General features: G+C 44.3%; 1 protein-coding gene across 2 annotated transcripts; it reads left to right on the forward strand.

The window, feature by feature from the left end:
• Positions 1-15,489: 15,489 nt before the first annotated feature.
• Positions 15,490-23,950, forward strand: LOC142852354 (liver carboxylesterase-like). Of its 2 annotated transcripts, XM_075977070.1 has the most exons (12): positions 15,490-15,633; positions 16,174-16,378; positions 17,731-17,869; positions 18,534-18,667; positions 18,749-19,007; positions 20,177-20,275; positions 20,559-20,699; positions 20,816-20,896; positions 21,130-21,274; positions 21,691-21,834; positions 22,288-22,360; positions 22,793-23,950. In XM_075977070.1, exons 1-12 carry the CDS (start codon positions 15,558-15,560, stop codon positions 22,977-22,979), a joined length of 1,683 nt encoding a protein of 560 aa, XP_075833185.1. In that variant the 5' UTR covers positions 15,490-15,557; the 3' UTR covers positions 22,980-23,950. The 2 variants fall into 2 exon arrangements, with proteins under 2 accessions (XP_075833185.1, XP_075833186.1); XM_075977071.1 differs by lacking the exon at positions 21,691-21,834.
• The last annotated feature ends 2,054 nt before the right edge of the window (positions 23,951-26,004 follow it).

The following is a 26,004-nucleotide window of genomic DNA, read 5'->3' on the forward strand; positions in this document are numbered from 1 at the left end:
GATCAGCTCTGAGGCCTGATTCTGTGCTGCTATGGGATGCACTGTGTGCAGGAAGCAGAATATGTGGGCTCTGCCTGGACAATTTTTTCAACCCTATGATTTATAGGCAGGAGCTTGGTGGGCGGGGCAAAGTTGCAGGAGAGCTGCAACTAAGCAGAACTGATAGGAACCAGGGTTCAGAAGGTGGGGCAAATGCTTTTCTGCGATGTGACTTCCTTTTATAATTTCATTGCAAGGCACAACATAGCTTCAGAAGCTAATTATTCTGATACCAGCAACCATCACCTCAAACCTGGGGTCACCATGTGTACTGTCTTTGGAGGCACAGGTCCGGTGTAGGTGTGGGACAGAGAGCAAAAAACAGAAAGCTATGGAAGCTATGGTTTCTTTTCTAAGGAGGTGTGTACTGTGATATTCCCATAGATGAGTGGAATGAATACTTGGGAATTGTCTCTTGATAAAGGAAGAGCAGGAGCAAGCCCAGGGTGCCCTTGACACACCCTGTTCTTCTAAACTTCTTGCTTTCTTGAGTCATAATTCACAGAGTCTACAATCAGGTCTCTCCTCCCTTATAGTGACCATCTATTTTTATTGTTTTTATTGAGCTATATATTATTTTCCACTCTCCTCTCTTCCTATATATATTCATGTATGTCTCTCTTAGGGTCCTCTTTGTTGTCTAGTCTCTCTGGGGTTGTGGTCTGTAGGCTGGTTTTTTCTTTGCTTGATGTCTAAGAATCACTTATGAGTGAATACATGATATATTTGTCTTTCTGGGTTTGGTTTACATCACTCAACATGTTTTTTTCTAGATCCATCTATTTGCAAACAAATTTCAAGATGTAATTTTTTTTCACCGCTGTGTAGTATTCTATTGTGTAATTGTACCACATTTTCTTTTTTTTGTCATAATGAAACCCATTTATTATATATAATACATGCTGTCTGAGTTAGGGTTTTAATGCTGTGGAAAGACACCATGATCACAGCAACTCTTAGAAAAGAAAACATTGAATTAGTGATGGCTTACATTTCAGAGGTTTAGTATAGAAGGGTTTATTTGTGCCACCAACCAGTTCCAAATCATTACATGGAGACTTACTATTAATTATGAATGCTCAACTTTAACTTGTGATTTTCCCACTAGTTCTTACCACTTATTTTTTTTATTTTCTTTTTTTCTTTTTTTTTATTGAGAAAAGGAGAAAAAAAACAAGTTTCCACCTCCTCCCAGCCTCCCATTTCCCTCCCCCTCTTCCCACCCTTCTCCCCCTCCTCCCACCCTTCTCCCCCTCCCCCACCTCTTTACCCCTCCCTCTCCAGTCCAAAGAGCAGTCAGGGTTTTCTGCCCTATGATAAGTCCTAGGTCCTCCCCCCTCCGTCCAAATCTAGGAAGGTGAACATCCAAACTGGCTAGGCTCCCACAAAGCCAGCACACTACGTAGGATCAAAACCCCGTGCCATTGTCCTTTGCGTCTCATCAGCCCTCATTGTTCGCCATGTTCAGAGAGTCCAGTTTTATCCCATGCTTTTTCAGTCACAGTCCAGCTGGCCTTGGTGAGCTCCCAATAGATCAGCTCCACTGTCTCAGTGGGTGGGTGCACCCCTCGTGGTCCCGACTTCTTTGCTCATGTTCTCCCTCCTTCTGCTCCTCATTGGGACCTTGGGAGCTCAGTCCAGTGCTCCAGTTGTACCACATTTTCTTTATCCATTCTTTAGTTGAGGGACATCTAGGTTGTTTCCAGGTTCTGGTTATTACAATGAATGCTACTATGAACATAGATGAGCACATGTCCTTGTGGTATGATTGTCTTTTGGGTATATACCCCAAAGCAGTATTGCTGGGTCTTGAGGTAGTTGGTTCCTAATCTTTGGAGAAATTGCCACACTGATTTCCAAAGCAGATATATAATTGTGCACTCCCACCAGCAACGGAGGAGCGTTCACCTTACCCACAACCTCTCCACCATAAGTTGTCATCAGTGTTTTTTATATTGGCCATTCTGACAGTGTAAGATGGAATCTCAGAGTTGTTTTGAGTTGCATTTCTCTGATGGCTAAGGGTGTTGGCCATTTTCTTAAGTGTCTTTTAGCCCATTGAGATTTTGCTGCTGACAGTTCTCTGTTTGTGTCTGTACCCCATTTTTATTGAATTATTTGTTCTTTCTATGTCAAATTTCTTGAGTTCTTTGTATATTTTGGAGATCAGTCTTATGCAGATGTTGGGTTGATGAAGATCTTTTCCCAGTCTGTAGTCTGCCATTTTGTCTTGTTGACTGTGTTCTTTGCTTTACAGAAGCTTTTCAGTTTCCAGAGTCTCCATTTATGAATTGTTGCTCCCAGTGACTGTGCTTACTGGGATTATATTTAGGAAGTGGTCTCCTATGCCAATGCATTCAAGTGCACTTCCCACTTTCTCTTCTATGAGGTTCAATGTGGTTGGTCTTATGTTGAGGCCTTTGATTCATTTGGACTTTGAGTTTTGTATGGCTATAAATACGAATCTATTTGAATTCTCCTGCATGTTGATATCCAGTTATACCAGCACAATTTTTTAATATCTTTTCTATTTTCTATTTTCTGTTGTTAGTTTCTTTGTCAAAATCAACATTTTGTAGGTAGGTGGATTGAAATCCAGTTCTTGGATTATATTCCATTTGTACTCCTGTCTGTTTTCATTACCGAAGCTTTATAGTTTGAAGTTCGGGACTATGATGCCTCCATGAGTTCTTTTGTTGTACAGGACTGTTTTGGCTATCCTGAGGTTTTTGTTTCCCATATGAAGTTTAGTATTATTCTTCCAAGATCTGTGAAGAATTTTGATAGAATTTTGATGGGCATTGCATTGAATCTATTCAATGCAAAAGAATGCTTTTGGTAAGATTGCCATTTTTAATATGTTAATTCTACCTACTCAAGAGCATGGGAGATCTTTCCATTTTCTGCTGTCTTCTTTAATTTCTTTCTCCAAAGTTTTAAAGTTCTTGTCATATAGGTCTTTCATTTGTTTGGATAGCATTACCCCAAGGTATTTTATGTTATTTGTGGCTATTGTGAAGGGTGATGTTTCTCTTATTTCTTTTTTGGCCCGTTTATCATCTGTTACATTGGTGACCTTAAATCTATACATACCCATCCCAGTGAAGCCATGACTGTTTCAGTTAGACTCACTGCAACTCTGACCACTTATTTGTTTTTTATTACAGTTTTTTATGGTTATTGATGAGATTTTATATGCCATAAAATTAATGATCTCACAAATCGCTTTTCTGTTCATAAATAGATATCATAAAAGTATATAGCACTAAGCATCTTTGTAGTCAGTCAAAGTATTAACTTTTTATGGTTCTATAAAATCATGACCAAATTGTCTAATAACACATGACTACACTGCGTATGAATAGGCCCATGTGCTTTCCTCATTCCCCTTCTTCATAAAAATAAATATGACTCACTAATGTTTCATTATGACACTTTGTACATGTCTGTCATGTTTATAATCACATTCTCCCCGATATCTTCCCTTGCCTTCTTTCTACTCTCATCAATGGTCCCTTCCCTCCCAATAGTCTGCTTTCCATTTTTAAGTGTTTTCATTATAATTTTCAAATTTTATCTCTAAGGTTTTACCTGCATGCATGTATGATGCACTTTGTGTGTTCCTGGTACCCACAGAGGCCAAAAAAGTGTTGGATCCCCTGGAACTAAAGTTATGGTTTTGAGCTGCCATGAAGTCGAATGGAACTCAGGTTCTCTGCGAGAGCCACAAGTGCTGTTAATCACTGAGCCACCTCTTCAGCCCCTATTTCATCTCTATGTTCTCTCTCTCTCTCTCTCTCTCTCTCTCTCTCTCTCTCTCTCTCTCTCTTTTCCTCCCATCTTACCCCTGTCCCTGGTTCATTTATTTAGGCTGATGTGACATACTTTGTTCATCAGCACATGAACCACAGGCAGATGCTAGTAGGTACCCAGGCAAATGGTGGCACATTTGGGCTCCAGAAGCAGGCAGACAGGCTTACAGACAGGTGACACATACAGTTAGTTGGGTCGGTGAAGACATAGGCACCCAGATATGGCTTCAATTCATCAGCAAATCAGTCCCTTTAGATATTCATGGAAAAGCCTCTACCCATCTCAACAATGTCTCTATCATAGCCAGTAAATATTCAGTCTTTTTTATGGGTGGCTTGTGGGTGAAATTAGTCCCCCAGTCCTGTCCAGTCTAACCTCAAAAGGCAGTGTTCTGATGCTCTGGGGCATGTCAGGCAGGACTGGGTAATCTCATGGAGATTTCTGAGAAGGGACAAATCTTCAATTAATTGTGAGAGAAGATTAGAGTCAATAGCCCCTATGGAATTGGTTATGGAGGGTTGTTAAAATGGTAAATCCTTTCCAGGTAAAATTATTTTCCACACTTAACAAACCAACCTTGATATGAGGTTACTCCCTCTCTGAAAAATTTTTCTTTTTTTCTCATAAAAGAAAGGAGGAGGGTAAATGGGCAAGGCAAAAAGGACAAAAGAGAGGTTTATGACTGGGAATTTAGTTCCCCTGTCAACCTTAGGATTTTCTAGACTAATAATGACAGAATTAAATTCTTGGTGCCCCAGCAATGGAAGACATCTGCCCACTGGGAACAAAAGGTAGCCTGCAACAATTTCAAAAGATGGGTGGTGGTAGTACATACCTCTAATCCTGGCACTTGGGAAGCAGAGGCCGATGGCCCTTTGTGAATTTGAGGGCAGCCTAGTCTACAGAGAAAGTTCCGGGACAGTCAGGGATATACAATGAGACCTGTCTCTGAAAAAAAGAAAGAAAAAAGAAAAAAAGAAAAAATCAAGGTGCAATTAATTCTAGACAAGTCCTTGGAAGTTAGGACTCCTCTCCTTCCATATGGAAATACATGATATGGAAGATGTGTTTGGCACCTGAATAGATATATCTAACAGATCCTTAGTCAAGGTTAGTGTGCTCTAGCTAATACAGTAAGTTCAGCTTGTTATGACATGATCCCTGGGAGGAGGGCCCTATCCAGTAGCTCAGTCAGAGGTGGCTGTTGTCCCATTTGTGTGACTTCCTGAGTTTCAGCTGTACTCCTGTCTATACATCACATAAAGGTTTGAAGGGGCAAGGGATAATCAGAGCTGCTAGGGAAGGAGTAAGAGAGTGATTTACTGTCTAGGACAGTGGGAGAGGAGGATTTTCTGGGTTTGAGGGAGCAAGGAGAGAGTGATTCGGCTTAACTGAACAAAGCCATGCCAGGGGTTTGAGGGAGAGTGGCGTGGAGAGCTTGGCAATGGGTGGGGAAAATGACTTCAAAGCGACTGTCTTAGTTAGGGTTTCTAATGCTGTGGGAAGACACCACCATCACTGCAGTTCTTACAAAGGAAAACATTTCCTAGAGACTGGGTTACAGTTTCAGAGGTCTAGTCCATTATTGTCACAGTGGAGAGCATGGTGGCAGGCATGACAGTGTGCAGGCAGATGTGGTGCTGGAGGAGCTGAGAGTTCTGCACCTGGATCTGAAGGCAGCAGAAAGAGACCAAGACACTCTGGCCAGGCTTGAGCATTCGAGACCTCAAAGCCCACCCCGTGACACACTTCCTCTAACAAAGCCACACCCATTCAATCAAGGCCATACCTCCTAATAGTGCCACGCTCTACGTGTGCATGGGACGGCATTTTTACTCAAACCACCACATCTCATATTTCTTCTCTTCTACCACATTTTGTAGCTCCTCCTCTTTTGCATGTACCTAAACAGGTCTTGGTACTTTGCATGGAGGGCAACTCATACCTTCATTCATGAAGTAGCTGGACCATTTATAATTCTGCCTGTGTTGGGCTGTTATAGTTTCCTATTGACCTTAATAACAGGACATGGTATCACCAAGGAATGCCTTAAAGTATCTCTCAAACTCCAGTCATGCTCTTTCTTACCTCAGTTATGGAGAAGCTGTCTAATTTCCCTTTGATAGTCTGGCCAACCATTTTCACTAACATTGTATTCATAGACTATTGACTGAAGGCATCAGGCACTCAAATAGACCAAGGGAAAGTCATAGGATCTAGTTCAGTGGAATGTTTGTTGTGTGTCCTGGCAGAAACTTGCTCAACTCTGGAACTAAAACTACCAGGTCATGGAAACAGGAAATAAAACCTTTGCTAGTGTGTCATGTGCAGGTGCCTGTGAGTGGTACCAGTCCCTTTTCTGTCCTTGACTCCTAGATCCGTGAATCCTGGGTATGGGAGAAAACGTACCAGACATTGGATGCAGATTCAGAGCCTTCAAGAAAATTCTGTCCCAACCCTCTAAACCAATGGTTCTCAATGCATTAAAATTCCTATGGGAGAAATTCTGGAAGGCAATATGGCTAGAATAAGATTAATATTTGGATTCACCCTATCCACATGTGCCTCTTGTAATTTCTCCTCAACAATCATCAATTCCTTTTCTACTTCAGCTGTTAATTCTCTGGGACTATTCAAGTCTTTGTCACTATGCTAAAATTCTTGCCTCCTCTTTAAAAAAGCACCTCCAAAGCAATTGCTGTCCACTTTCTAGGACTTCTGAGATTAACTGAGCCCAATCTTGAGGTGTTGCTTTGTTACTGAAAGCCCAGGTTTTGACCATCTCCCTAACAAAGGACGAATGTAGTCTGTAAGCTACAATTGCTTGTTTAATTTCCTTTAGATCAGTCATATGTATGGGCTCCCATGTATATTTTTTGACAATCTTAGGGTACTTGGGGCCAGATAATTTTTCTGTTGTTTGTACTGGGAAGGCAGGCAGAACTCTGGGGAAGCTATCCTGGAGATTTTTATATATTGACGAGGTTAAATTTTGCCTTTGTTCCTTTTGTTCCTGGTCATCAAATTCAATAATTTCCTCAATTTTTTCAAATCTGTTTACCATTGCCTTTTGTAATGTCTGGATTTCCTGTCCAGTGTTCTGCTCTAATGCCCTCATTGAAGATTCCAAGGTATGAAGTCTGTCTAGTAGTGATAATGTCTTATCCTTGGACATAATCTTTATAGCATACATATTACCTTTCTGTAGAGACATTATATTAGTCAATCTGTCATACTCCTTTGACAGAGTCTGATTAATACATTCAACAGTGTGAGTTATCTCAAATAATGTTTCAACACACACTATCATTGATTGGGTTTTATGTGCCAAATTATCTGTTTCCCTCTCCAGAGTGCTTAATCTTCTGTTAAATGAAGTCATATGCTTCTTCAGATTTCCAAACTCTTTCTTGAGAAACATGGTTTCAGTGTGTAAAGACTGCACCGTTTCTAAAAAACGCCTCACTCTTAGCCCTAGTGTCAAACAATTTTTTAAGAAAAAAATATTGAGTACAAAACTAATCCCCTGAATTTAGACTAATGATGTAGAAGAGACATCATATAAGTCTTGTAAAACCTTGCACATGCTGTAAGTAAAGAGGCTATTTAAACCTTGGACGGTTAGGTTGTCTAACATATTGTCCTTTTAAATTAGCAACTTATGATCTATATTTAGGATATTAAATCTTACCTGTGGTTTAATTAGCTTGGTTTAATTAGCTGGATTAGGTGCAATAACCGTTACCTGCCTGTAGGTGTCACGGGCCACCTATAAAACTAACCCAGCGGGCTATAGCGGTGCACATGAGTTTACGTGGCCAGTCTGAAATCTGATTTTAGAGTGAAATGCTAAAAGATAAATCACGGAGTGTGTGCTCTGCAGATGTCTTTAGAGCAGTGGAATAGACAAATGCAAACAAATCATTAGAAAGCCACGGAACAGCTGGCTCAGACCAGGGAAGCCCACATCTCTCCCAGATTTCTGCGGTGCGCCCTGGCAGGAGGCAAATGATAAGGTGCATGGGGACTTGAATCCAATCTAAGGCGTGTAAAGAGAAAATATAAAGAATTGCAGCTGATCCGTAGCAAGAAAGGCTGCTGTGTGAGATTCTATATTGAACTGCTGGCTCCGTGCACAGGCTGTGGCTGGCTGAGGGAGGGCTTCTGCCAAGCTGGGCCCAGTCCCAGCTGGTGGCAGGTAACAGCAGGGAATTCTAAAACCAAACGTGGGGTTCCAGATGTAGTTGTGTTGTCCCATGGTTAACACTGTCATTCCACATATGCAGACAACACATCTTGCAGGCATAAGTCACAAAACAATTCCACACCAGTTTGGAATTACGGTTAATAAAAGAGTTATTTATTTAAGGAGAAAAACTTACAGATCACTGTCCTAGACAACAGCCCTTGGCGCAACCAGGAACAGAGTCTAGCAGCCGGAAGTGGGAGCTGGAAGCAAGAGAGCGAGAGCAGGGCTATCGCTGCTTTTTAAAGCAAAAGAGCCCACGCCCAAGTGGGCTGGTATCTTAAAGGCAATTGGCTGAAGGATTGGAAGGAGCTCACGCAGCACAAAACAAAAAAGTTAAACACACCTGTGTTATACGATTTAGTAATTCTGCTCTCAGATCCTTAGCCAAGTGGGAACAAAATATTGATATCAAAAACCTATGTTTGAAATATATATATATGAGCTTGACTAAAAGTAATCAAAATTGGGTCACTCGGGTGTGCCTGAACTGGGTAGTGGGTAAGATGTGTTGCCTGCACATGTGGAATGACACTGTTTACCAAGGGACAACACACTTGAATAACTTGTACCTCGCAGAAGGACCAATTACAAATGATTTCTTTTTTATGATAGGATGGCCAGGGCCCTAGAGCATTAAAATTCTATGGAGTTTTCAAACTGTTCCGCCACAAAGCAGTCAGGGAGTTGCAGGGAGCAGAGACCAGGCAAGGATTAACATAAAGGATCATGAGCTAAATTTTCCCAGTGAAAGAATTATTTCCATCTTTCAAGTGTGGATTGTTGCTTACCTCATCCTCTTATGCAAGTTTACCAAGTTACTCCAGTGAAAGGTAAATTTTATTGTATAGAGATCATTTGATGGCAAAGCTTTCCAATGGTAAGAGGGTTACATAGTGTCTAAAAACGCCTTGGCAAAGTGTTCTGTACATCAGAAGAAGTGCACACCTCACAGAGATGTGTATACAGCAGGAGCTCAGTAATGCCCTCAGGTGCCCGTGGAAGTACCAGGCACAGCTCCTCTGCCCAGCTGTAGAGGCCAGGCAAATAGTATTCTCATGGCTCTCCTGCCTCCTGGTGGTCAGAGAGGACATTGCGAGGATCATTACTTGGATGATGATGTTCTATTGGTTTAAAACAACAAATGAAGGAAGAACTGGTACCAGTTTTCCCAGGTCAGGGAGTAGTAGTTGCACACAACTGTAATCTCAAGACCTTAGACAAGAGGACTGTGTTTTGGACATGAAGTGAATTTTAGGACAATCAGTCCAACATATTGAAACTCCCTTTCAAAACAAATACACAATATAAGGCATTCCTATCAGCCCCTTTGCTTGTTACTGTGCTCATTTTGGGAGGGTACAGGGGAGGCAGCACAGGCTGGGGTGGAAAGAACTTGAATTCTAACCCCACAGTAGATTTGGAGCTGTAAAACAGTGAACACCTGATCTCATTCTTCCTCGATATTCTTTTCACACCTTGACATATGTTTCTTGCAGGGCAGAGATTTTGAGCCATCATCTCAAGAACTGTAGTTGGGGGATCAGGGGGTCTTCAGTGCCTCTCACGGCCTCCTCTATCAGCAGGTCACCAAACTCAGGGATGACCGTGAAGACCTGAAGCCATTCTAGGTGACAGAGTAAGTCAGGCATTTTCTGATGTCCCAAAAGTTAATTCCTCACCCACACGTATTAATTCATCCTGTGATGCTCACACCCATCTCAAGAGATTTCACACTTAATGTTGTTGATTTTGGTTTTTAATTTGCTTTGAAGACTCTAAGGACGAAAGGTCATAGAGATGAGTTAATTGGTTCAGAATAGTAAAGCCTTTGAACTCCATACCCATTGCCCCCTTTCTACACAAAGCCACTATTCAATATCAGAAAGAGTCTCCTCTCTCCTCTTCCCTCTTGCCTTCCAGCAGTAACTAGAGCATCTGAGTCCATCTGTTCACATATAGACATCTTGGATAGCAACAGTACAAGAATAAGCAGGGGTGGACTGGCTTATTCTTCCAGTAAGGGAGAAGAAAAATTTCAACATCCCCGACTTAGTGTGCATGCCCTGAGAAATCTCAGTGTACACTGTATTATGGCCAGTTTGACACTGTTCCCACTTCTCCATGCTGAGAAGTGACAAACAGAGGAGCCATTTCCCCTTCACAAGATGCAAAAGACAATGGGGACCATTAGGTACAATTTTGCCAAAGAGAACTCAACCCGTGTAAGGCAGAGGGTATGGATTGTGTCCCTTGACATCCTCAGCAGCTCATGGAAGTTTCTCCAAAACTGACTGTATACTGGTACACAAAGCAATCTAAGAAAATACAAAAAAAAATTGGAAAAAAACACCCTAAATTCTATCTATCTGCTGTGGACTAAATCCAGATATCATCAACAACAGAAACTGCAGAAATTTATGGAAAATGAACAACTCTCTACTTAATGGAAAAATGGGTCATGACAGAATTTACAAAGAAATTATGGACTTTCTAAGATTGAATGAAAATAAATACACACATCCAAACTTACAGGACATATTGAAGGCAACTTCATAGTACTAAGTACCTACGCAAAAAAAAAAAAAATGAATAGATCTCACACTAGTAACTCAGCAGCATGCTCGAAAGCCCTACTAGAACAAAAAGAAAAATCACATTGAGTAGGAGGAGATGGCAAGAAGTAATCAAACTTAGAGCTCCAATAAATAATATAGAAACATTACAAAGAATCAAATAAACAAAGACTTGGTTCTTGAAAAAAAATCAGTAAGATTCACAAACCCTTATTCAAAAAAATCTGAAAGACAGAGAAAGAATATATCCAAATTAAGGAACTAGAAATGAAAAGGGGGTATAACAATAGACACCATAGAAGTAGACAGGAGATGGGAACCTGGGAGTGAGGACACATGTTGGCATAATGATTTATCACATGGAGCTTTCTCACCTAACCTTCAGTGAAAAGAAACCTTGCTCCAAAGTTATCTGGAATCACAGTTTATTGGTGAGCTCCAGGCTAGTGCATTGGCCTTTTGTTCAACACTAACCCTGGCATTCCCAGATGAGCAGCTTAGACAAGATGCAGTAAATAACATGTTTCCTCCTCTGGACTCTTTTACAGTAAACATAAGGATTTACTGAGGTCAGTGTCTTCAGGTGCCTGGTATCAAAGACCTGGTGAAGATGTGAGTCAGGTCTAGATGCTATCCTGCTCACCTGGGACCCACAGCTCTGAGCTCCCCATCCTTGGTCTTGTTAAACTCCTTATGGAGTTTGCTTTCAGTGTGGCAAGGTTATCCATGTAGTCAAGGAACTGCTCTTGCCTGGACTGCTTGCCTGTATGCTGTATAAACTGGACATGAAGGTCCCATAAGAAAATGACAGTTGTCGGGCGATGGTGGCACACGCCTTTAATCCCAGCACTTGGGAGGCAGAGGCAGGCGGATCTCTGTGAGTTCGAGACCAGCCTGGTCTACAGAGCTAGTTCCAGGACAGGCTCCAAAATCACAGAGAAATCCTGTCTTGAAAAACCAAAAAAAAAACCAAAAAAACAAAAAACAAACAAAAAAAAAACCAAAAAAAAAACCCGGCAAATAAAACATGAAAAAAAAAAAGAAAGAAAGAAAATGACAGTTGAACTTTGTCAAAAACAAGACAAGGTGCTCCTTCAGGGTTCCTGCTCCACATAAGAAACTGCCAGACATTCTGCAGTACACAGAGGAAAATGACTGACAAATTGCCAATATAGGTGGAACAGTCTTTCAAATTTCTTGCTTCATCTAAAAGTCTTCCAGGTACTATGGGCCTGTAGGCTGAAGATGGATGCCCCAACATTACAGAAGAACTTTGGGTGACTGTCCAGGCAGCCAGATGTTTCTGTCATTTACAGAGTTTTGGAAGTTGCTTACAATACACTTCCTGTTTACTTAGGTGATATTATATCCTTCTGGAGTCCTCGATGGAGTTGAAGACTAGATAGCTATAACTACAGTTTTTCTTAGTTATGATAAAATATAAGTTAGATATGAAACTTTAGACTCACAAAGATATGATAGGTGATAGAGTATTTAATTTTGTCAAGTACAAATAGACTAAATATTGTATCTGTAATCTTTTCTTGATAACCATTTTGTTACTTTTAATTTTACTATGTTAAAGTTAAAACCTTCCTTTCTGATTAGTCAGAAAAGGGGAAATAATGTGGGATGTCTCTCTGTATGCTGTGAATATGTTTTATTACCACTGGTTTAAAAAGAGGCTGATTTGGCAGGGTTCTATGTGATTCTGGAACTCCTACCCATAGACATGTATTATAAGCTCTGAAAGCCTCGTTAGTGTCAGACACCACAACCAGTATGTCCCCATTAAATGTTTATTGAGTGTATAAATGATTGTGAACTTCAACTCTGTAGAGCTGGCCATGAGGGTAATGCAGTATGGAGGTGGAGTGGATAGGGGGTAGGTCCTTCAGAGGTGCCAGGTTGGCAGTGTGTTTCAATGGAACAGCTATGTTGGAGCAGGGAGGGTGATGTGTCGACTTAAAGTCACAACTGCAAGGGATGAGGAACCCTGAATGTGGACTCAGGAAACTGTAAGTCCTGGAAGCAGGGAGCAGTTTTCGGGGTGGCGGGCATGCTCATGCAGTTCTCTTTGATCCATGTCACCTTCCCAGAGCCGCACCCCATCCTCCGCCTGTGATGTCCTCAGCATCGTCTACCAGAGACGCCCTCCTGATATTTCCAGTTACAGCTTTTGCAGCCTCCCCTCCACCCCAACACCTGCCCCAGGCCTTGTTGCTGGAAGGACTGTGAATGTGGTGACTCCAGGTTAAAGGGAGGGGTGCTGGTGTCCTAGAAGGACCTTGGGAGCCCTGCTGTGCCTTCCACAGAGGCTAACGGTGAAGCAGGAATGGTGGAACTGGCTTGGCCCTGTCTGCTGCCACTGACTCTTGTACCCTCTACTTTGTCAGTTCAGTTCAGACCTTTCCCTGTCCCAGGAAGCTTTCCTCCTACTCCACTTTGGATCCAAATTCCCGTCTGAGCCAGGTCCCTATATTCTGTTTCCTGTCAATGACACACAGTGCACCCCACTGTAGCACAGACTGTGAGGGCATCATGCCAACCAGATTAACTTCCTAACTGCTTAAATGCTGTGACCTAAGGGCTCCTGCTTCTCCTTCTCATTCAGGGGAGATTCTTAAGGGGAACCTTACTTAAACTGACTTCAGGTGTGCCTCCCAAAGCCCACAGAGGAGCCTTCTCCCAAGCAAAACATCACTGACGCAGGAGGAGGTGACCCATACTGAGGAGCCAGCCCAGAAGTATGGGATCTAAGTTGTGTTGGACCTGCAGATCAGGGGATAAAGGAACAGAGGGATCTTTTCCTAGGTGCTTTTGTATCTGTAGCTGCTCCCGGACTTTTGGATAATGATAATATATAGTGTGATATGTGAGTGTGTCACCTAGGACAGGACAGTGGCCTACCATCCTTTGACTGGTCTAGAGTTATTAGGCATATAGAAGTGCCCCACGGGCCTCAGTTGACCTTAGTGGTCCCTGGGCTCATTTAACCATGCACCTATCTTGAGGCAAAGGCCGGTTGGCTTCCAGAGCAAAGGACATGTATGCTCTGGGCCTAGCAGAAATTCTCAGGCTCTTATCAGGATTTGAGCCAAAATGGCTTCATGCCCATGGTGTGTGCAGCGCAGACACTCTCCTAGTGTGGACCCACTGACCTCCTCCTGGGATTCTGCAATCTCATAGTGTAAACTTTGTTGAGCCGCCCCAGTCAGAGCCACTGAACTCACCTCACCTGTGACCCCTGCTGTGGGTCACCAGGCTCTGGGAGGCCACCAGAGTTCTCCATGCAGAAACAATGACTCATGGCTACTGTTTGGGGTATTCTTTGGATTCCTGGGCTCAGATTCTGTGACAACCGTAAGAGAGATAGAGTGTACCTGTCCTCTTCTGTCTCATCCTTGACCTGTGTCATCCATGGGAACATCAAAGTAGTGGAAGCTTACAGAAGATGCCCAAAATTACTTAGAAGGGTGTATTAGCTGCATATTTTATAGGTGATACGCCATAAACCCAGAACCTGAGAAGCTGAGATAGCAGGCCAGTCTGGACTACATACAATACTCTGTCACGAAAATCAAAACAAAAGCAAAAAGCAGAAAGAGAAGAAATTTGTTCACCTAATTTGATTTTCACCAGTGACTCCTGGTCTGGATATGACTTCTTAGCTTCCAGTCACAGGACATTTCACTCCATTACACAGGGTTTCATGGTGAGGTAAAGCACTGTGAGTGTGGGCAGGCTCTAAGCAGGACCGTTTCCATAGGTTTTGTCTGTTGCAATAACTGTCAGTCATCACAGGCAGGAGCCCTCAGTGAGATGCATGGACAAAGATGCTGTCTGGAAGGCCATTGTGTGCAGGCAGCAAGTCACAGGACAGGGTGAGCACTTGACTGAGACAGATGTTGGAAGTCACTCTTGGGTGGCTGTGAGTGGCTGCTGCCCTGGCCTCATCCACAAAGGTGGCACCAAAGATGCTGATTCCTGTGGGTCAGATGGGGAGGGCTGCAGGAGAAGATTCGCTTGGCCGATTTGGGGCTTTTAACTTTTCTTGTTGCAACTCATGAGGTCTGCCAGACTCTGCAGTGTTGAATGTGGTGCTGTGGGAGGGGAGGGGCCAGGGAGGTGGAGCTGTAGAGATGACACACAGCAGGAGGAGGGTCTCACTGGACCCCTCCCTGCACTCCCAGGCAGAGAGGATCAGGGCTGCTTAAGACTGCACAGCACCCAAAGCAGGACATTTTCTGAGGTAAAGAAGAGTCAACAAACCCATGGTGTCCAAACGCTTATCTTTACCCAATGTCCAGACTTAGAGCCTGTGGGTCTTTTAGGTCCTTAGGTGACTTCTGTCATGCCCTCATTTCCTGGTCCCCAGCACAGCAGGCCAGGACTTTGTGTGCAGTCGCGGCTGTGCTTCTCCCAGCAGCTCTCATGTCAGTGCTGGTGCAAACGAGGCTGTGTGTGTGTGTGTGTGTGTGTGTGTGTGTGTGTGTGTGACTGTGTGACAACTGTGTGTCTGTGTATCTGTGTGTGTTGTTGGGGTCTTCACTCCCCCACCACATTGGGTTAAAGGGCCAGAGATCATGGTGACTCCAAGTTCATGTCAGGGATCCTGATTCCAGAAGGACTTCAGATGCTATGCTCCGTCTCTCTCAGAGTCCAGAGAAGGAGGAGAAACTGCAGAGTGACTTTGCCCCGCCTGCTGGTGATGGGCTCCCAGTGGTTTCTGCCTTATCAGTTCTACTGCAATAAGAACTTTGCACCTGCACATCAAAAGGTATAAATAAATTTCCTGCCTGGGCAAGTCCTACCTTCTCTGCTTCCTGCTGTCGTGAGACTGTCATCTTGTAGCAGCACAGAGTTAGCTCTGGGATTCAACCATGCCACTCGATAGACTTCCTGGCTGGCTGTTTGCTGTGGCCTGTGGGCTCCTGCTTCTCCTCCTCCACGTGCATGGTGAGCAGAGGGACCAGGGTCAGAGCTGCCCAGTTCTGCAGAGTCGGAGGCTGAGCTTTTGGGAGGGAAGGCACCAGGGAGGGAGGAGCTGGTGGAGGTGAAGATGAAAGTGTGGATTTGTACGCCCCTTAATGCCACCACCAAAGCTCACAGGATGGGCCCTGTGGCACAGGAACAATCAGAGATGTGTAAAGTTATCATGTACTGTGGAGCCAGCAGGGACAGAAGAGCGGGAGAGACATGTCCCTCCTCCGTGTGTGGTTGTGGCTGGAACTCCACGTGGCAGTGTGGATAATGATAATAATTCCTTCATAATGCCAAGAGGCTCTCAGCCTGACACTTGACGACTAGAGAAGTGACCTGTCAGTTTCCCAGAGGGCCAACAGTCGTGCTTCCCAGCAATAGTAACATAGGTAATCCAGATGACCTTGTCTTCACATCGCACAGCTGAGCTGAGAGGACCCAGGTCACCTACCCCGTGGTGTAACTCTGTGACAACGAGGTGTGTGGTGACAACTGATGGCTTCTCTTCCCCTACAGGCCAGGACTCAGCCAGCCCCATCAGGAACACACACACAGGGCAGGTGAGAGGAAGCCTCGTCCATGTGAAAGACGGTGAACTTGGTGTCTATACCTTCCTGGGGATTCCCTTTGCCAAGGCACCTGTTGGACCACTGCGTTTTGCACCCCCGGAGCCCCCTGAGCCATGGAGTGGTGTGAGAGATGGGACCTCCTTTCCAGCCATGTAAGTTTTGGGGCCCAAGGGGACCTCAGGTCTGAGCTCTAGACCACACTGCTGTGCTTCTTCTGTCTCAGCTCTATAGCAGTGTTCTGTCTGTCCTAAGGGCGTCTCCCATGCAGTTTTCAGAGGAATGTGCTAAGGATTAGAGATAAACGATGGTGCCAGGGTCCTGGGTCAGATCTTGATGCCTGTAGGGACTTAGCTGCAGGTTCTGCAGTGAGGAACAGAGACTAAGGCCATTCTTCAAGGTCACTGTGACCATCCGTTTTCTAGGTGCCATTGGCTAACGAACAATTACACATGCTTTTAACTGGAGACACTGTGGAAGAAGGAGGTACCGTGAGAGTCTGGAGTGAGATGGAGAATGTCTCACTACCCTATGGTGTTGTCCATTCATCCCTATAGCTCCCGTGTAGGCACAGCCCCAACACCCAAGTATCTTAGTTTGTTTTGTGTTGCTGTGATAGAGGACCCTGACATAAACAATGCAGAGAGGGAAGATTTTACTACGGGTCACAATTCCAGGTCACAATCGGTTACAGGTGGAAAACACAGGGCAGAAGTTTAAGAGGACCGATCACGTCCTATCGCTAATCAGAAACTGAGCCTATATGTCAATGCATGACTGCTAATGCTTCGTTCACTCTCCTGACTCCTAAACAATTCTGAAGCCCCTTCCCAGGCACTGGTGCCGCCTACAATGGGCAGGTGTTTCTCTGTCAATCAATGTAATCAGATAATTTGCAATGGGTCTTCCCACGGGCAAACAGGATCTAGACAAGTGGTTCTCATCCTGTTGGTTGCAACCCTCACAAGGGTTTGCATATCAAATATCCTGTATAACAGATATTCACATTACTGTTCATAACAGTAGCAAAATTACGCTTATGAAGTAGCAACAAGAGAGTGTATGGTTGGTCACAAAATGAGGAACTCTATTAATGTCTCATAGCATTAGTCAAATTGAGAACGGCTGATCTAGAAAATTCCTCATTAGGATTCTTTTCCCAGGTGATTCCACATTGTGTCAGTCAACAGTCAAAACCAACCCCCACACCGGGATTTAAATAGCACAGAAAGGATGATTGTCAGTACAGGAAGGTGACCATCTCATAGAGCATGGCAGCAATCCCCATATTCTAGCCCTCAGGGCGCTACTACCCAACCAGAGGCCTCTCTGAAAGTACTCCTCCATCCCCATTCCCACAGGGCTGGTGGCCTTTACCTTGGTAGGAAGGGACTTCAGAGAGGGGTCAGATGTTAGCAGGAAATCATGGAAAGCAGTAGCTGAAAATTCAGACTATGATTTTTAGGTTTGGTATTATATGTCTTGGACTGTTTGCCATGTTCTCCAGGTGTCTGCAGACTGATGTAATGACTCTAGAGGGCGCTGAGGAGATGAATCTGATCATGCATCCCATCTCTATGTCTGAGGACTGCCTGTATCTCAACATCTACACACCAGCGCATGCCCGTGAAGGATCTAACCTGCCTGTGAGTGGCAGGGTATTGTCGGCTGGGGAGGAGGATGTTTCTTTCTCTGGAGGATTGGAAGGGAAAAAGTAATTCTGAATTGTACTCTAGTTTATACCCTGATAGGTAGTCTTAACTTATTGGGGTCAGGAAGGTGATCCCAGCCATGCTGAGCTGCTTACCCCTGGGTGTGGGACTCAGAGCTATGGAGCTCTGAGAGATAAGAGGCTCTATGTCTTTGATTAAACCAGAAATTTTTCTACCAACTTGAACCTGGTAGACCCACTCAGGAGGGTGTTCAAGGGCTGCATATTGACATCATCAAAATTCCTAGCTGCAGATTATCTTTTTTGCCAATGGGATCTGATGTCCCTTCTGATTAGCAATCAGGAAAGTCACACATGGAGACACTCCTGTTTGCTCCACTTTGATGAGTTTGAGAGTGATGATCTCATTACTTGTAACGTAAAGCCATTAATTCAAGCTAAGATTTCTTGATGGGGAATTGGGAATGGTAATATGCTTCTAGACCTAGAGTACCATATCTGTGGACCGTGTCCCAAAATCCTAAGGAGATCTGTGTGTAAATTGACCTTCACAGAGGCAAAGCAATTGATAATCTAGTATGTAGTCCAGTTGACCATAGGCTGGTTGTGCCTCCTGAGATTTGTGTTGATGTCTCCAGGTGATGGTATGGATTCATGGTGGTGCACTTGTTCTGGGCATGGCTTCCATGACTGATGGATCCATACTGGCTGCTACTGAGGATATAATAATGGTTGCTATCCAGTATCGCTTGGGTATCCTTGGCTTCTTCAGGTAAGCCTGGAACTGGGCTGGACAATGGGGTCTGAGTAGAATATGGACAGATCTGTGATTCCTGTTCTTGTCACTTCTCAGCTCTGGAGATGAGCATGCCACAGGCAATTGGGGTTACCTGGACCAAGTGGCTGCCCTACGCTGGGTCCAGCAGAACATCGCCTACTTTGGAGGCAACCCTGGCCAGGTCACCATTTTTGGTGGGTCAGCAGGAGGAACAAGTGTGTCTTCACTTGTTGTGTCCCCAATGTCCAAAGGACTCTTCCACAGAGCCATCATGCAGAGTGGAGTGGCCCTGCTGCCTGACCTTATCTCTGACACACCCGAGGTGGTTTACACAGTGAGTGTCCTCATCAATACCAGTTCCTATTTTGGTGCCTTAGTCTGCGCCTCTGGTACTCCGTTAATCTCTTAAGTGAGGAAAACAATGATCATAGGAAATAGATTCTTTCTATTAATTTCTGAGAGGCATAAAATTTACAATCCACCCCCCTCTGCTTTATGTGCGCTGAATAAGATACACAACAGAAAAGCTGTGTCCAGTGGCTTCTACCATTGACAAAACTCATTTGTATGATTTCCTAGTTTGCTTTTTATTATTACTGTTACAGAGACCATAATCAAAAGCTACTTTGGGAGAAAAGAAGTTAATTTTAGCTTACTAAATTTTTATAGTTTATAGTCCAACTTGAAGGGAAGATAGAGTGGGCTCTCAGGCAGGTCCCTGGAAACCAGAACTGAAGTAGAGACCAGTGAGGAACACTGCGTACTTGCTGGATACCCATGACTTCCTCAGTTTGCTTTCCTATACAGCCCAGGACACCTGCCCATGTGTGGCACTGCCTTCAATGTGATGGGCTCTTCTGTATCAGTCATTTACCAGGAAAATGCCCAGACTTATGTATGGACCAATCTGATAGAGACAATTGCTCTGTTGAAGTTCCTTTTTCCCAATGACCGTGGCTTATGTCAAGCTGATTTAAAAAGGTATCCAACTGGTACACATAGATTGAGGGAAAGGGTCAGCTGTTATAAATACTTGTTGTGCCAGTGTGAGTCCCCAGGTTCAAACACCCGGAGCCCACACAAGGCTAGAGGTGGTACTATGTGACAGTTACTCCAGTGCTCCTATGCAGAGATGGGAAAAGAGACATTAGAATCCTTGAATAGACATAGTCCAGCTAAGCTTGTGTAGACCAATGCAAACAAGGTGTAAGGTGACAAGTGACACTTGAGGGTGTTCTCTGAACTTCACAGGCAAAATATGGCACACCATATCTATTTTCCACACACAGAAACAAAGCAACGACAGAACAAATATGCAGGTAGCACAGTCCCTGTCCCCGCTGTCACCTCTGAACCACAGAAAACGTGAACGATTCCACTTTCACACACAGCAAACAGCAAACAGCAGGATGTGGTATTTAGGGGCAATGCCATCTACTGGAACAAGGAAACTCTGCCCCCTAGTGGAAGGAATGAGCTAACCATCACCTGTTCCGTTTGCAGAAAGTGGCCAACCTATCTGGATGTAAAGCGAGGGACCCAGAGGCCATGGTGCTCTGCCTCCGAGACAAGAGTGAAGAAGAGATTCTGGCTATCAACCAGGTTGGGAAAATTGTGTGGCTTGGAGAATCTGGTCTCCAGGATTTAGGATTGTCAGTACTTACTACTGGAACTAGTTAAAACTAGTCTGCTTGGTTTGGTGTTGTTTTAGTACTCTGTGCAAAATGAAAGACAGGCTAATTTTGATGTCCAGTTTCTTCTGGAGTTAACACTGAGATCCTGAGATGCTATAGGAAATGGGAAAATGGTGTGGGCATTCAGTGGGCATCAGAATATTGATTATTTATGTGGTTTATCTTCAGCAATGACCCTTAATGCCCCATAGGTCTTCACTATGACCCCTGGTGTGGTGGATGGGACGTTCCTACCTAGGCACCCTCGGGAGCTGTTGGCCTCTGGGGATTTTCGCCCTGTCCCCAGCATCATTGGTGTCGACAGTGATGAATTTGGCTGGGGAATCCCCTTGGTGAGACCTTGTTATAAGCTCCTGGGAACTTACGCTCAGATGGTGGGTGGTGGGAACTCAGATCTTTGATCTATATACAACCCATCCTATACTTAAGACTCTCGTCTACCTTCTAGTACATGGGCTTTGATCATGTCATAAAGAACATAACCAGACAGACCCTGCCGGGTATTTTGAAGAACACAGCAGCACATATGGTGAGAAACCTTGGTTCCTGTCCTGATAGAGAGGGTTCCCATGTATTCTTCTCCGATGTCACACCAGGAATAAAGGCTAACGCATGTGTGTGTTTCTGTGTGGGCTCACCCAATGCTTGTACTTTTCTGCCTCTACCCTGTCTCATCCTTGACCACATTCCTTACTAGGAGGCTGCTGCCCATCTATCCAAGGACTTGCCTTACATCTCCCTTCCTGATTCCTCCTGGTGTAGATGCTGCCTCCTGAATGTAGTGACCTGTTGATGGAAGAGTACATGGGGGATGTGGAGGATGTCCAGACCTTGCAAGCACAGTTCAGAAACATGATGGCGGACTTCATGTTTGTGATCCCTGCACTCCAAGTAGCTCATTTTCAGCGTGAGTACATCTGTAACAATCCCTAGGACAGGAGAAGCTCAGAGCTGTGGGTCCCAGATGGACTCTGTAGTGTCCAGGCCTGACCCATGTCATCATCAGGTCTCTAACATCAGGTACCTGAAGACAGTGAGGCACACCTCAGCAAATCCTTATGTCTGGAGTAAATGAACGGCATGGTATCCAGGTCCAGAGGAAGAAACATTTTAGTTACACTTTGGGTCTTGTCAAAACTACTCACGTGGCAATGCCAGGGCCACTGTTTAACAAAATGATTCCCGTACTCAGTGCTCCAGTCTGGAGCTCACCACTCTACTGTGATTCCAGATAACTTTAGAACAAGGTTTCTTTTCAGTGAAGGTTAAGTGGGAATGCTCCATGTGAGAAATTGTTATATCAATATTTGTCCTCACTCCCAGGGTCCCATGCTCCTGTCTACTTCTATCAGTTCCAGCACCAGCCCAGCTTCACCAAGCATAAGCACCTCAGGCCATCCCATGTGAGGGCCGACCACGGTGATCACGGTGCCTTTGTCTTTGGCTCCAACCTCTGGGGCTTGAAACGTGAGTCTTCCTTGTTTTCCTTGAGCTGAATGGAGTCCCTGATGAGGTCCTCAGGGAAGGCTGAGCTCTCAGTCTAGTTGAAGAAACCAAGAATCTCAAAGAGAACAGGATCAAGTGTTCACCATTTCTGAGCTGAAAAAAAAAGAATAAGACAAAAAAAATTACCAAGCAAACAAACAAACCAACCAACAAAACCTCTACCAGGTTTAGAATATGAACCTTTCCTAGTCTAGCTTTGCTAGAAGGAATGAGAGCACACTGGGGTAGGAGTGAAGGAGTGAACCTGAGAGAATTCAAGCAGAGGCATAAAAAGACCCTGGGTTCTGAGTGCTGAGGAAAGAGAGCATACACCAGGCCAGGGTAAGGGTCAGGCTATGGTTGCTATTGTAGAGCCTGAGTTGGCAGATGCATGAGGTAGCGAGAACTTTGACCCTTGTCTCCTTTTGTCTGCAGTTGACCTCACTGAGGAGGAGAAGTTGCTGAACAGGAGGATGATGAAGTACTGGGCCAACTTTGCAAGACATGGGTGAGAATGCACCCCTGTCTCAACCTCTTTTTGGCTGGGTCTCCATCCAAGGCTTCCATATGGGTGTGTTCATTATTATGCATGGGTCCTTGATTTCACAGTAGTTTTCTCCCCAGGGCACACTTAGGCAGACACCTTCTAGCGTTTAGTTACTGCTCATCCCACAGAGACCTTGTTGTTGGTGAGTCACACCATTGTGGTACTGTTCTTTTGATTTTCCCTCTGAGAGGGAGACATAAAGCTAGAGAGCTTCCCTTGCTTCAGGTTGACCAGACAGACACTGGTGGGTGACACTTGTGTTCTACATCAGCACACCAGTCCTCCTGTGCCCTCAGACCCCTGGCCTACTCATCTACTGCTCTGGCCCAAATCGAGGCATCAGGTCTTGGATGAGAGGGACCTCACCTTTCCCTGTTGGTGACATACCCACAGGAACCCCAACAGCGAGGGTCTACCCTACTGGCCTGAGTTGGGTTATGATGAGCAGTACCTGAAGCTGGACATCTATCCTGCTGTGGGCCGAGCCCTGAAGGCCAGGAAGCTGCAGTTCTGGACGAAGACTCTGCCCCAGAAGATCCAGGAGCTAAAGAGGACTCAGGAGAAGCACACAGAGCTTTAATGCCCTGTGGCGGGAAAGATGGATGGGGTCATCCTGAGGTTACAAATTCCATTTATTTAACTTATTTGTTTCAATGCTCACATAAGCATTTCTAACCTCAGCTTTTGCCTTTTCAGTCAGGAAGACAATCCCTCTGGGCGTTATTCCTTATCCTCTGGACACATTTTATTAGACTCAGTAAATGCTCTCATAACCATATGGATGTGTGAACCCCAATGTTCCCCCATCTTAACACTTCACTGTGATTAGGCTCGCTCCTCTTCCCTCCTTCCCTCCTTCCCTCCCTGCTTTCCTTCCTCTCACCATCTTTTCACATCCCCTCTCTCCTCTTTTCCAAGCCTTAGAACCTCTTCAAATGAAGCAGAAGCTCTGGGCACAATTGACAACAGGAAATCCCCTGTCCTTTCTCAGCAAGTTCATGTTTTCTATTTCTCATCCGCCAACAGAAAATCTGATTTCCCAAATCCCTATTGCCTTCATAATTTCACAAAGCTGCTCCCAATAGATCATAAACTACAAGCTGGGCTCTTAGTGTCTGTGGCCTCAGGTGTTTGGAGGCTGAGACAGGAGGATTATAAAAGCCCAGGGCAAAATAGCAAGGCCCACAGCTCAGAAACAAAACCAAAAGTCATAATCTCGATAACTTACAAATGGTATCAAATGTATAGTTTTATAGATTGAGAATCAGGTACCGCATGTCCACAGATTTGCTTTATGGTGTCATGCAGGTCTCTTGCTAGAGGTCTCAAGAATTACATCTTGAGCCCTCTGCTGGTAGAATGTGTAAAGAATGGAATTCCAAGGACAACATTAAGTCCTGCTGACTTGAACAGGGGACAAGGAAGACTGTCCTCTTAGTGAGACTGACGGTGCAGGTTGTTCCCATTCTGTGTGTAGAGAATTTATTAAAGTTCTTATTGCAAGGTTGTTTCTGCTTTCCAGTTCTGTACATACACACTAAACTTCCAACACAGAGCCAGAATCTGTTGTAGACATTTAATAGTGATCTCACTTTTACTATCTTGGCTGTGGGTTGTCTTTACGGGACGAGGGCCTGATGTGAGGGCTTATTCCCTTAGACTACCGTGGGCTGTTTAAATGCAATTAATCTCTTTTAGATGAATGGCTTAGTAGGTCTGAGAAAACTCACAAGGCATGCGACTGCCGCCACATCCGGTTCAGAACAGCCCTCACTCCCCCACCAAGGCTTTCCTCATGCCCCTTTGCTGTCATCCACTGTAACCAAGACATTACTTAAATTGCTATATTGGGGCTTGTTTCCAATGAAGTACAAGTGGGAAGTTGGGTGACTGGCTATGACAGTTCACATCATGTTTTTGTTTCCTTCTATTGTGGAATGCCATCCAGCTGTGCACACAACACATTCTATCCACTTACCCTAACGATGGGCAACTGTTTATTTTCACCCAACTATTGTTTCACTTGTTTATTTGCTCTTCATTTTTGGACAAGGTCTCTGTGCAGCCCAGGCGGACCCTGAATTCATGATATCACTGCCTTGGCTTCCTGGGTGTTTAAATGATAGGCATGAGCCTCCAATCTCAGGTTTACATTTTAATAAAGCTGTATGGATATTCTAACACATGATTTCATGTGATCACATGTACTCAAGTTTTGAATTTACAAGCTAGAGCAAGATTCCCTAGTCATGCGACACATGAGTCGAACATTTACAGAAATTTTAAGGTTAGGGATGTAGCTCAGCTGTAGAGAGCTTGCCCTGTATTAAAAGACCCTGGGTGTGATGCCCAACACCATAGAAAATAAAATAAAATAAAGCGGATCAGATGACATAGGCTTGCAATCCTTTCTGTTCAGAGGTCTGAGGACAGGAATCACAAGATAAACCTGCCTGAGTTATTGAGCAGGGAAGGCAACATTAGTTAAAGTTTCTCTCCACATGATAAGTACAAAAATGATTAAGTCTAATTTCAGTGAATGGGTTATTAAAGGAGGAAAAGGAGAAAAAGAAGAAGGAGGCAGACAAGGGAGAAAAAGAAAAGGAAGAACAGCAGAAGGAGAAAAAGGAGAAGGAGGAGAAGAGGAAGGAATAACAAAATTAGAAGAAGAATATGGTGGGACTTTGGGGTGTCTTGAGGGTGTTGTGGTGTAGGGTTGAATATGACATATTTTATTAGTGTATGAATTTACCAAAGAACAAAAAGCTTCCAATAATCTGGGAATATAGTTCAGTGGTACAGTTCTTACCTGACACGTGTAAGACCTAGATCCAATATTATCCACTGTAAAAAGAGAGTGTAATTTTTGTTTCCCGGGTTGTGTTGTTAGTGGAGCATCTGCAAGGGGTGTACCTATGTGTGTGTACGTGTGTGTGTGTGTGTGTACGTGTGTGTGTGTGTGTGTATGTGTCTGCCCAGAAGAGTAGGGCTGGTTCCTTTGTGTCTGCTGAGATTTGTTTTTACTCTCGAGGGTTCTGCTGACTCTGAGGCCCACCCTTGCATGATCACAGCACATCTATGAAAATGTTTGTGTCATCTGTGAAGATGTTTAACAGAATGGGATCAGGTGTTCACTGTTTTACAGCTCCAAATCTACTGTGGGGTTAGAATTCAAGTTCTTTCCACCCCAGCCTGTGCTGCCTCCCCTGTACCCTCCCAAAATGAGCACAGTAACAAGCAAAGGGGCTGATAGGAATGCCTTATATTGTGTATTTGTTTTGAAAGGGAGTTTCAATATGTTGGACTGATTGTCCTGAAATTCATTTCATGTCCAAAACACAGTCCTCTTGTCTAGGGGCTTGAGATTAAAGCGGTGTGCAATTACTCCCTGACCTGGGAACGCTGGTACCATTCCTTCTTTCATTTGTTGTTTTTATTTCTCGATTTGTTGTTTTAAACCAATAGAACATCATAATCCAAGTGATGATTCTTGCAGTGCCCTCTCTGACCACCAGGAGGCAGGAGAGCCATGAGAATACTATTTGCCTGGCCTCTACAGCTGGGCAGAGGAGCTGTGCCTGGTACTTCCACAGGCACCTGAGGGC

This window comes from Microtus pennsylvanicus, chromosome 6 (genome assembly GCF_037038515.1).
Source record: "Microtus pennsylvanicus isolate mMicPen1 chromosome 6, mMicPen1.hap1, whole genome shotgun sequence".
Classification (NCBI taxonomy): domain Eukaryota; kingdom Metazoa; phylum Chordata; class Mammalia; order Rodentia; family Cricetidae; genus Microtus; species Microtus pennsylvanicus.

Bases quoted from the DNA above. Each gene is read 5' to 3' on its own strand.
- LOC142852354 (XM_075977070.1), top strand. From the start codon at position 15,558: ATGCCACTCGATAGACTTCCTGGCTGGCTGTTTGCTGTGGCCTGTGGG. The intron at 18,668-18,748 runs GTAAGCCTGGAA...GTCACTTCTCAG, and splicing joins GGTATCCTTGGCTTCTTCAG to CTCTGGAGATGAGCATGCCA. The intron at 20,700-20,815 runs GTGAGACCTTGT...TCTACCTTCTAG, and splicing joins TTGGCTGGGGAATCCCCTTG to TACATGGGCTTTGATCATGT.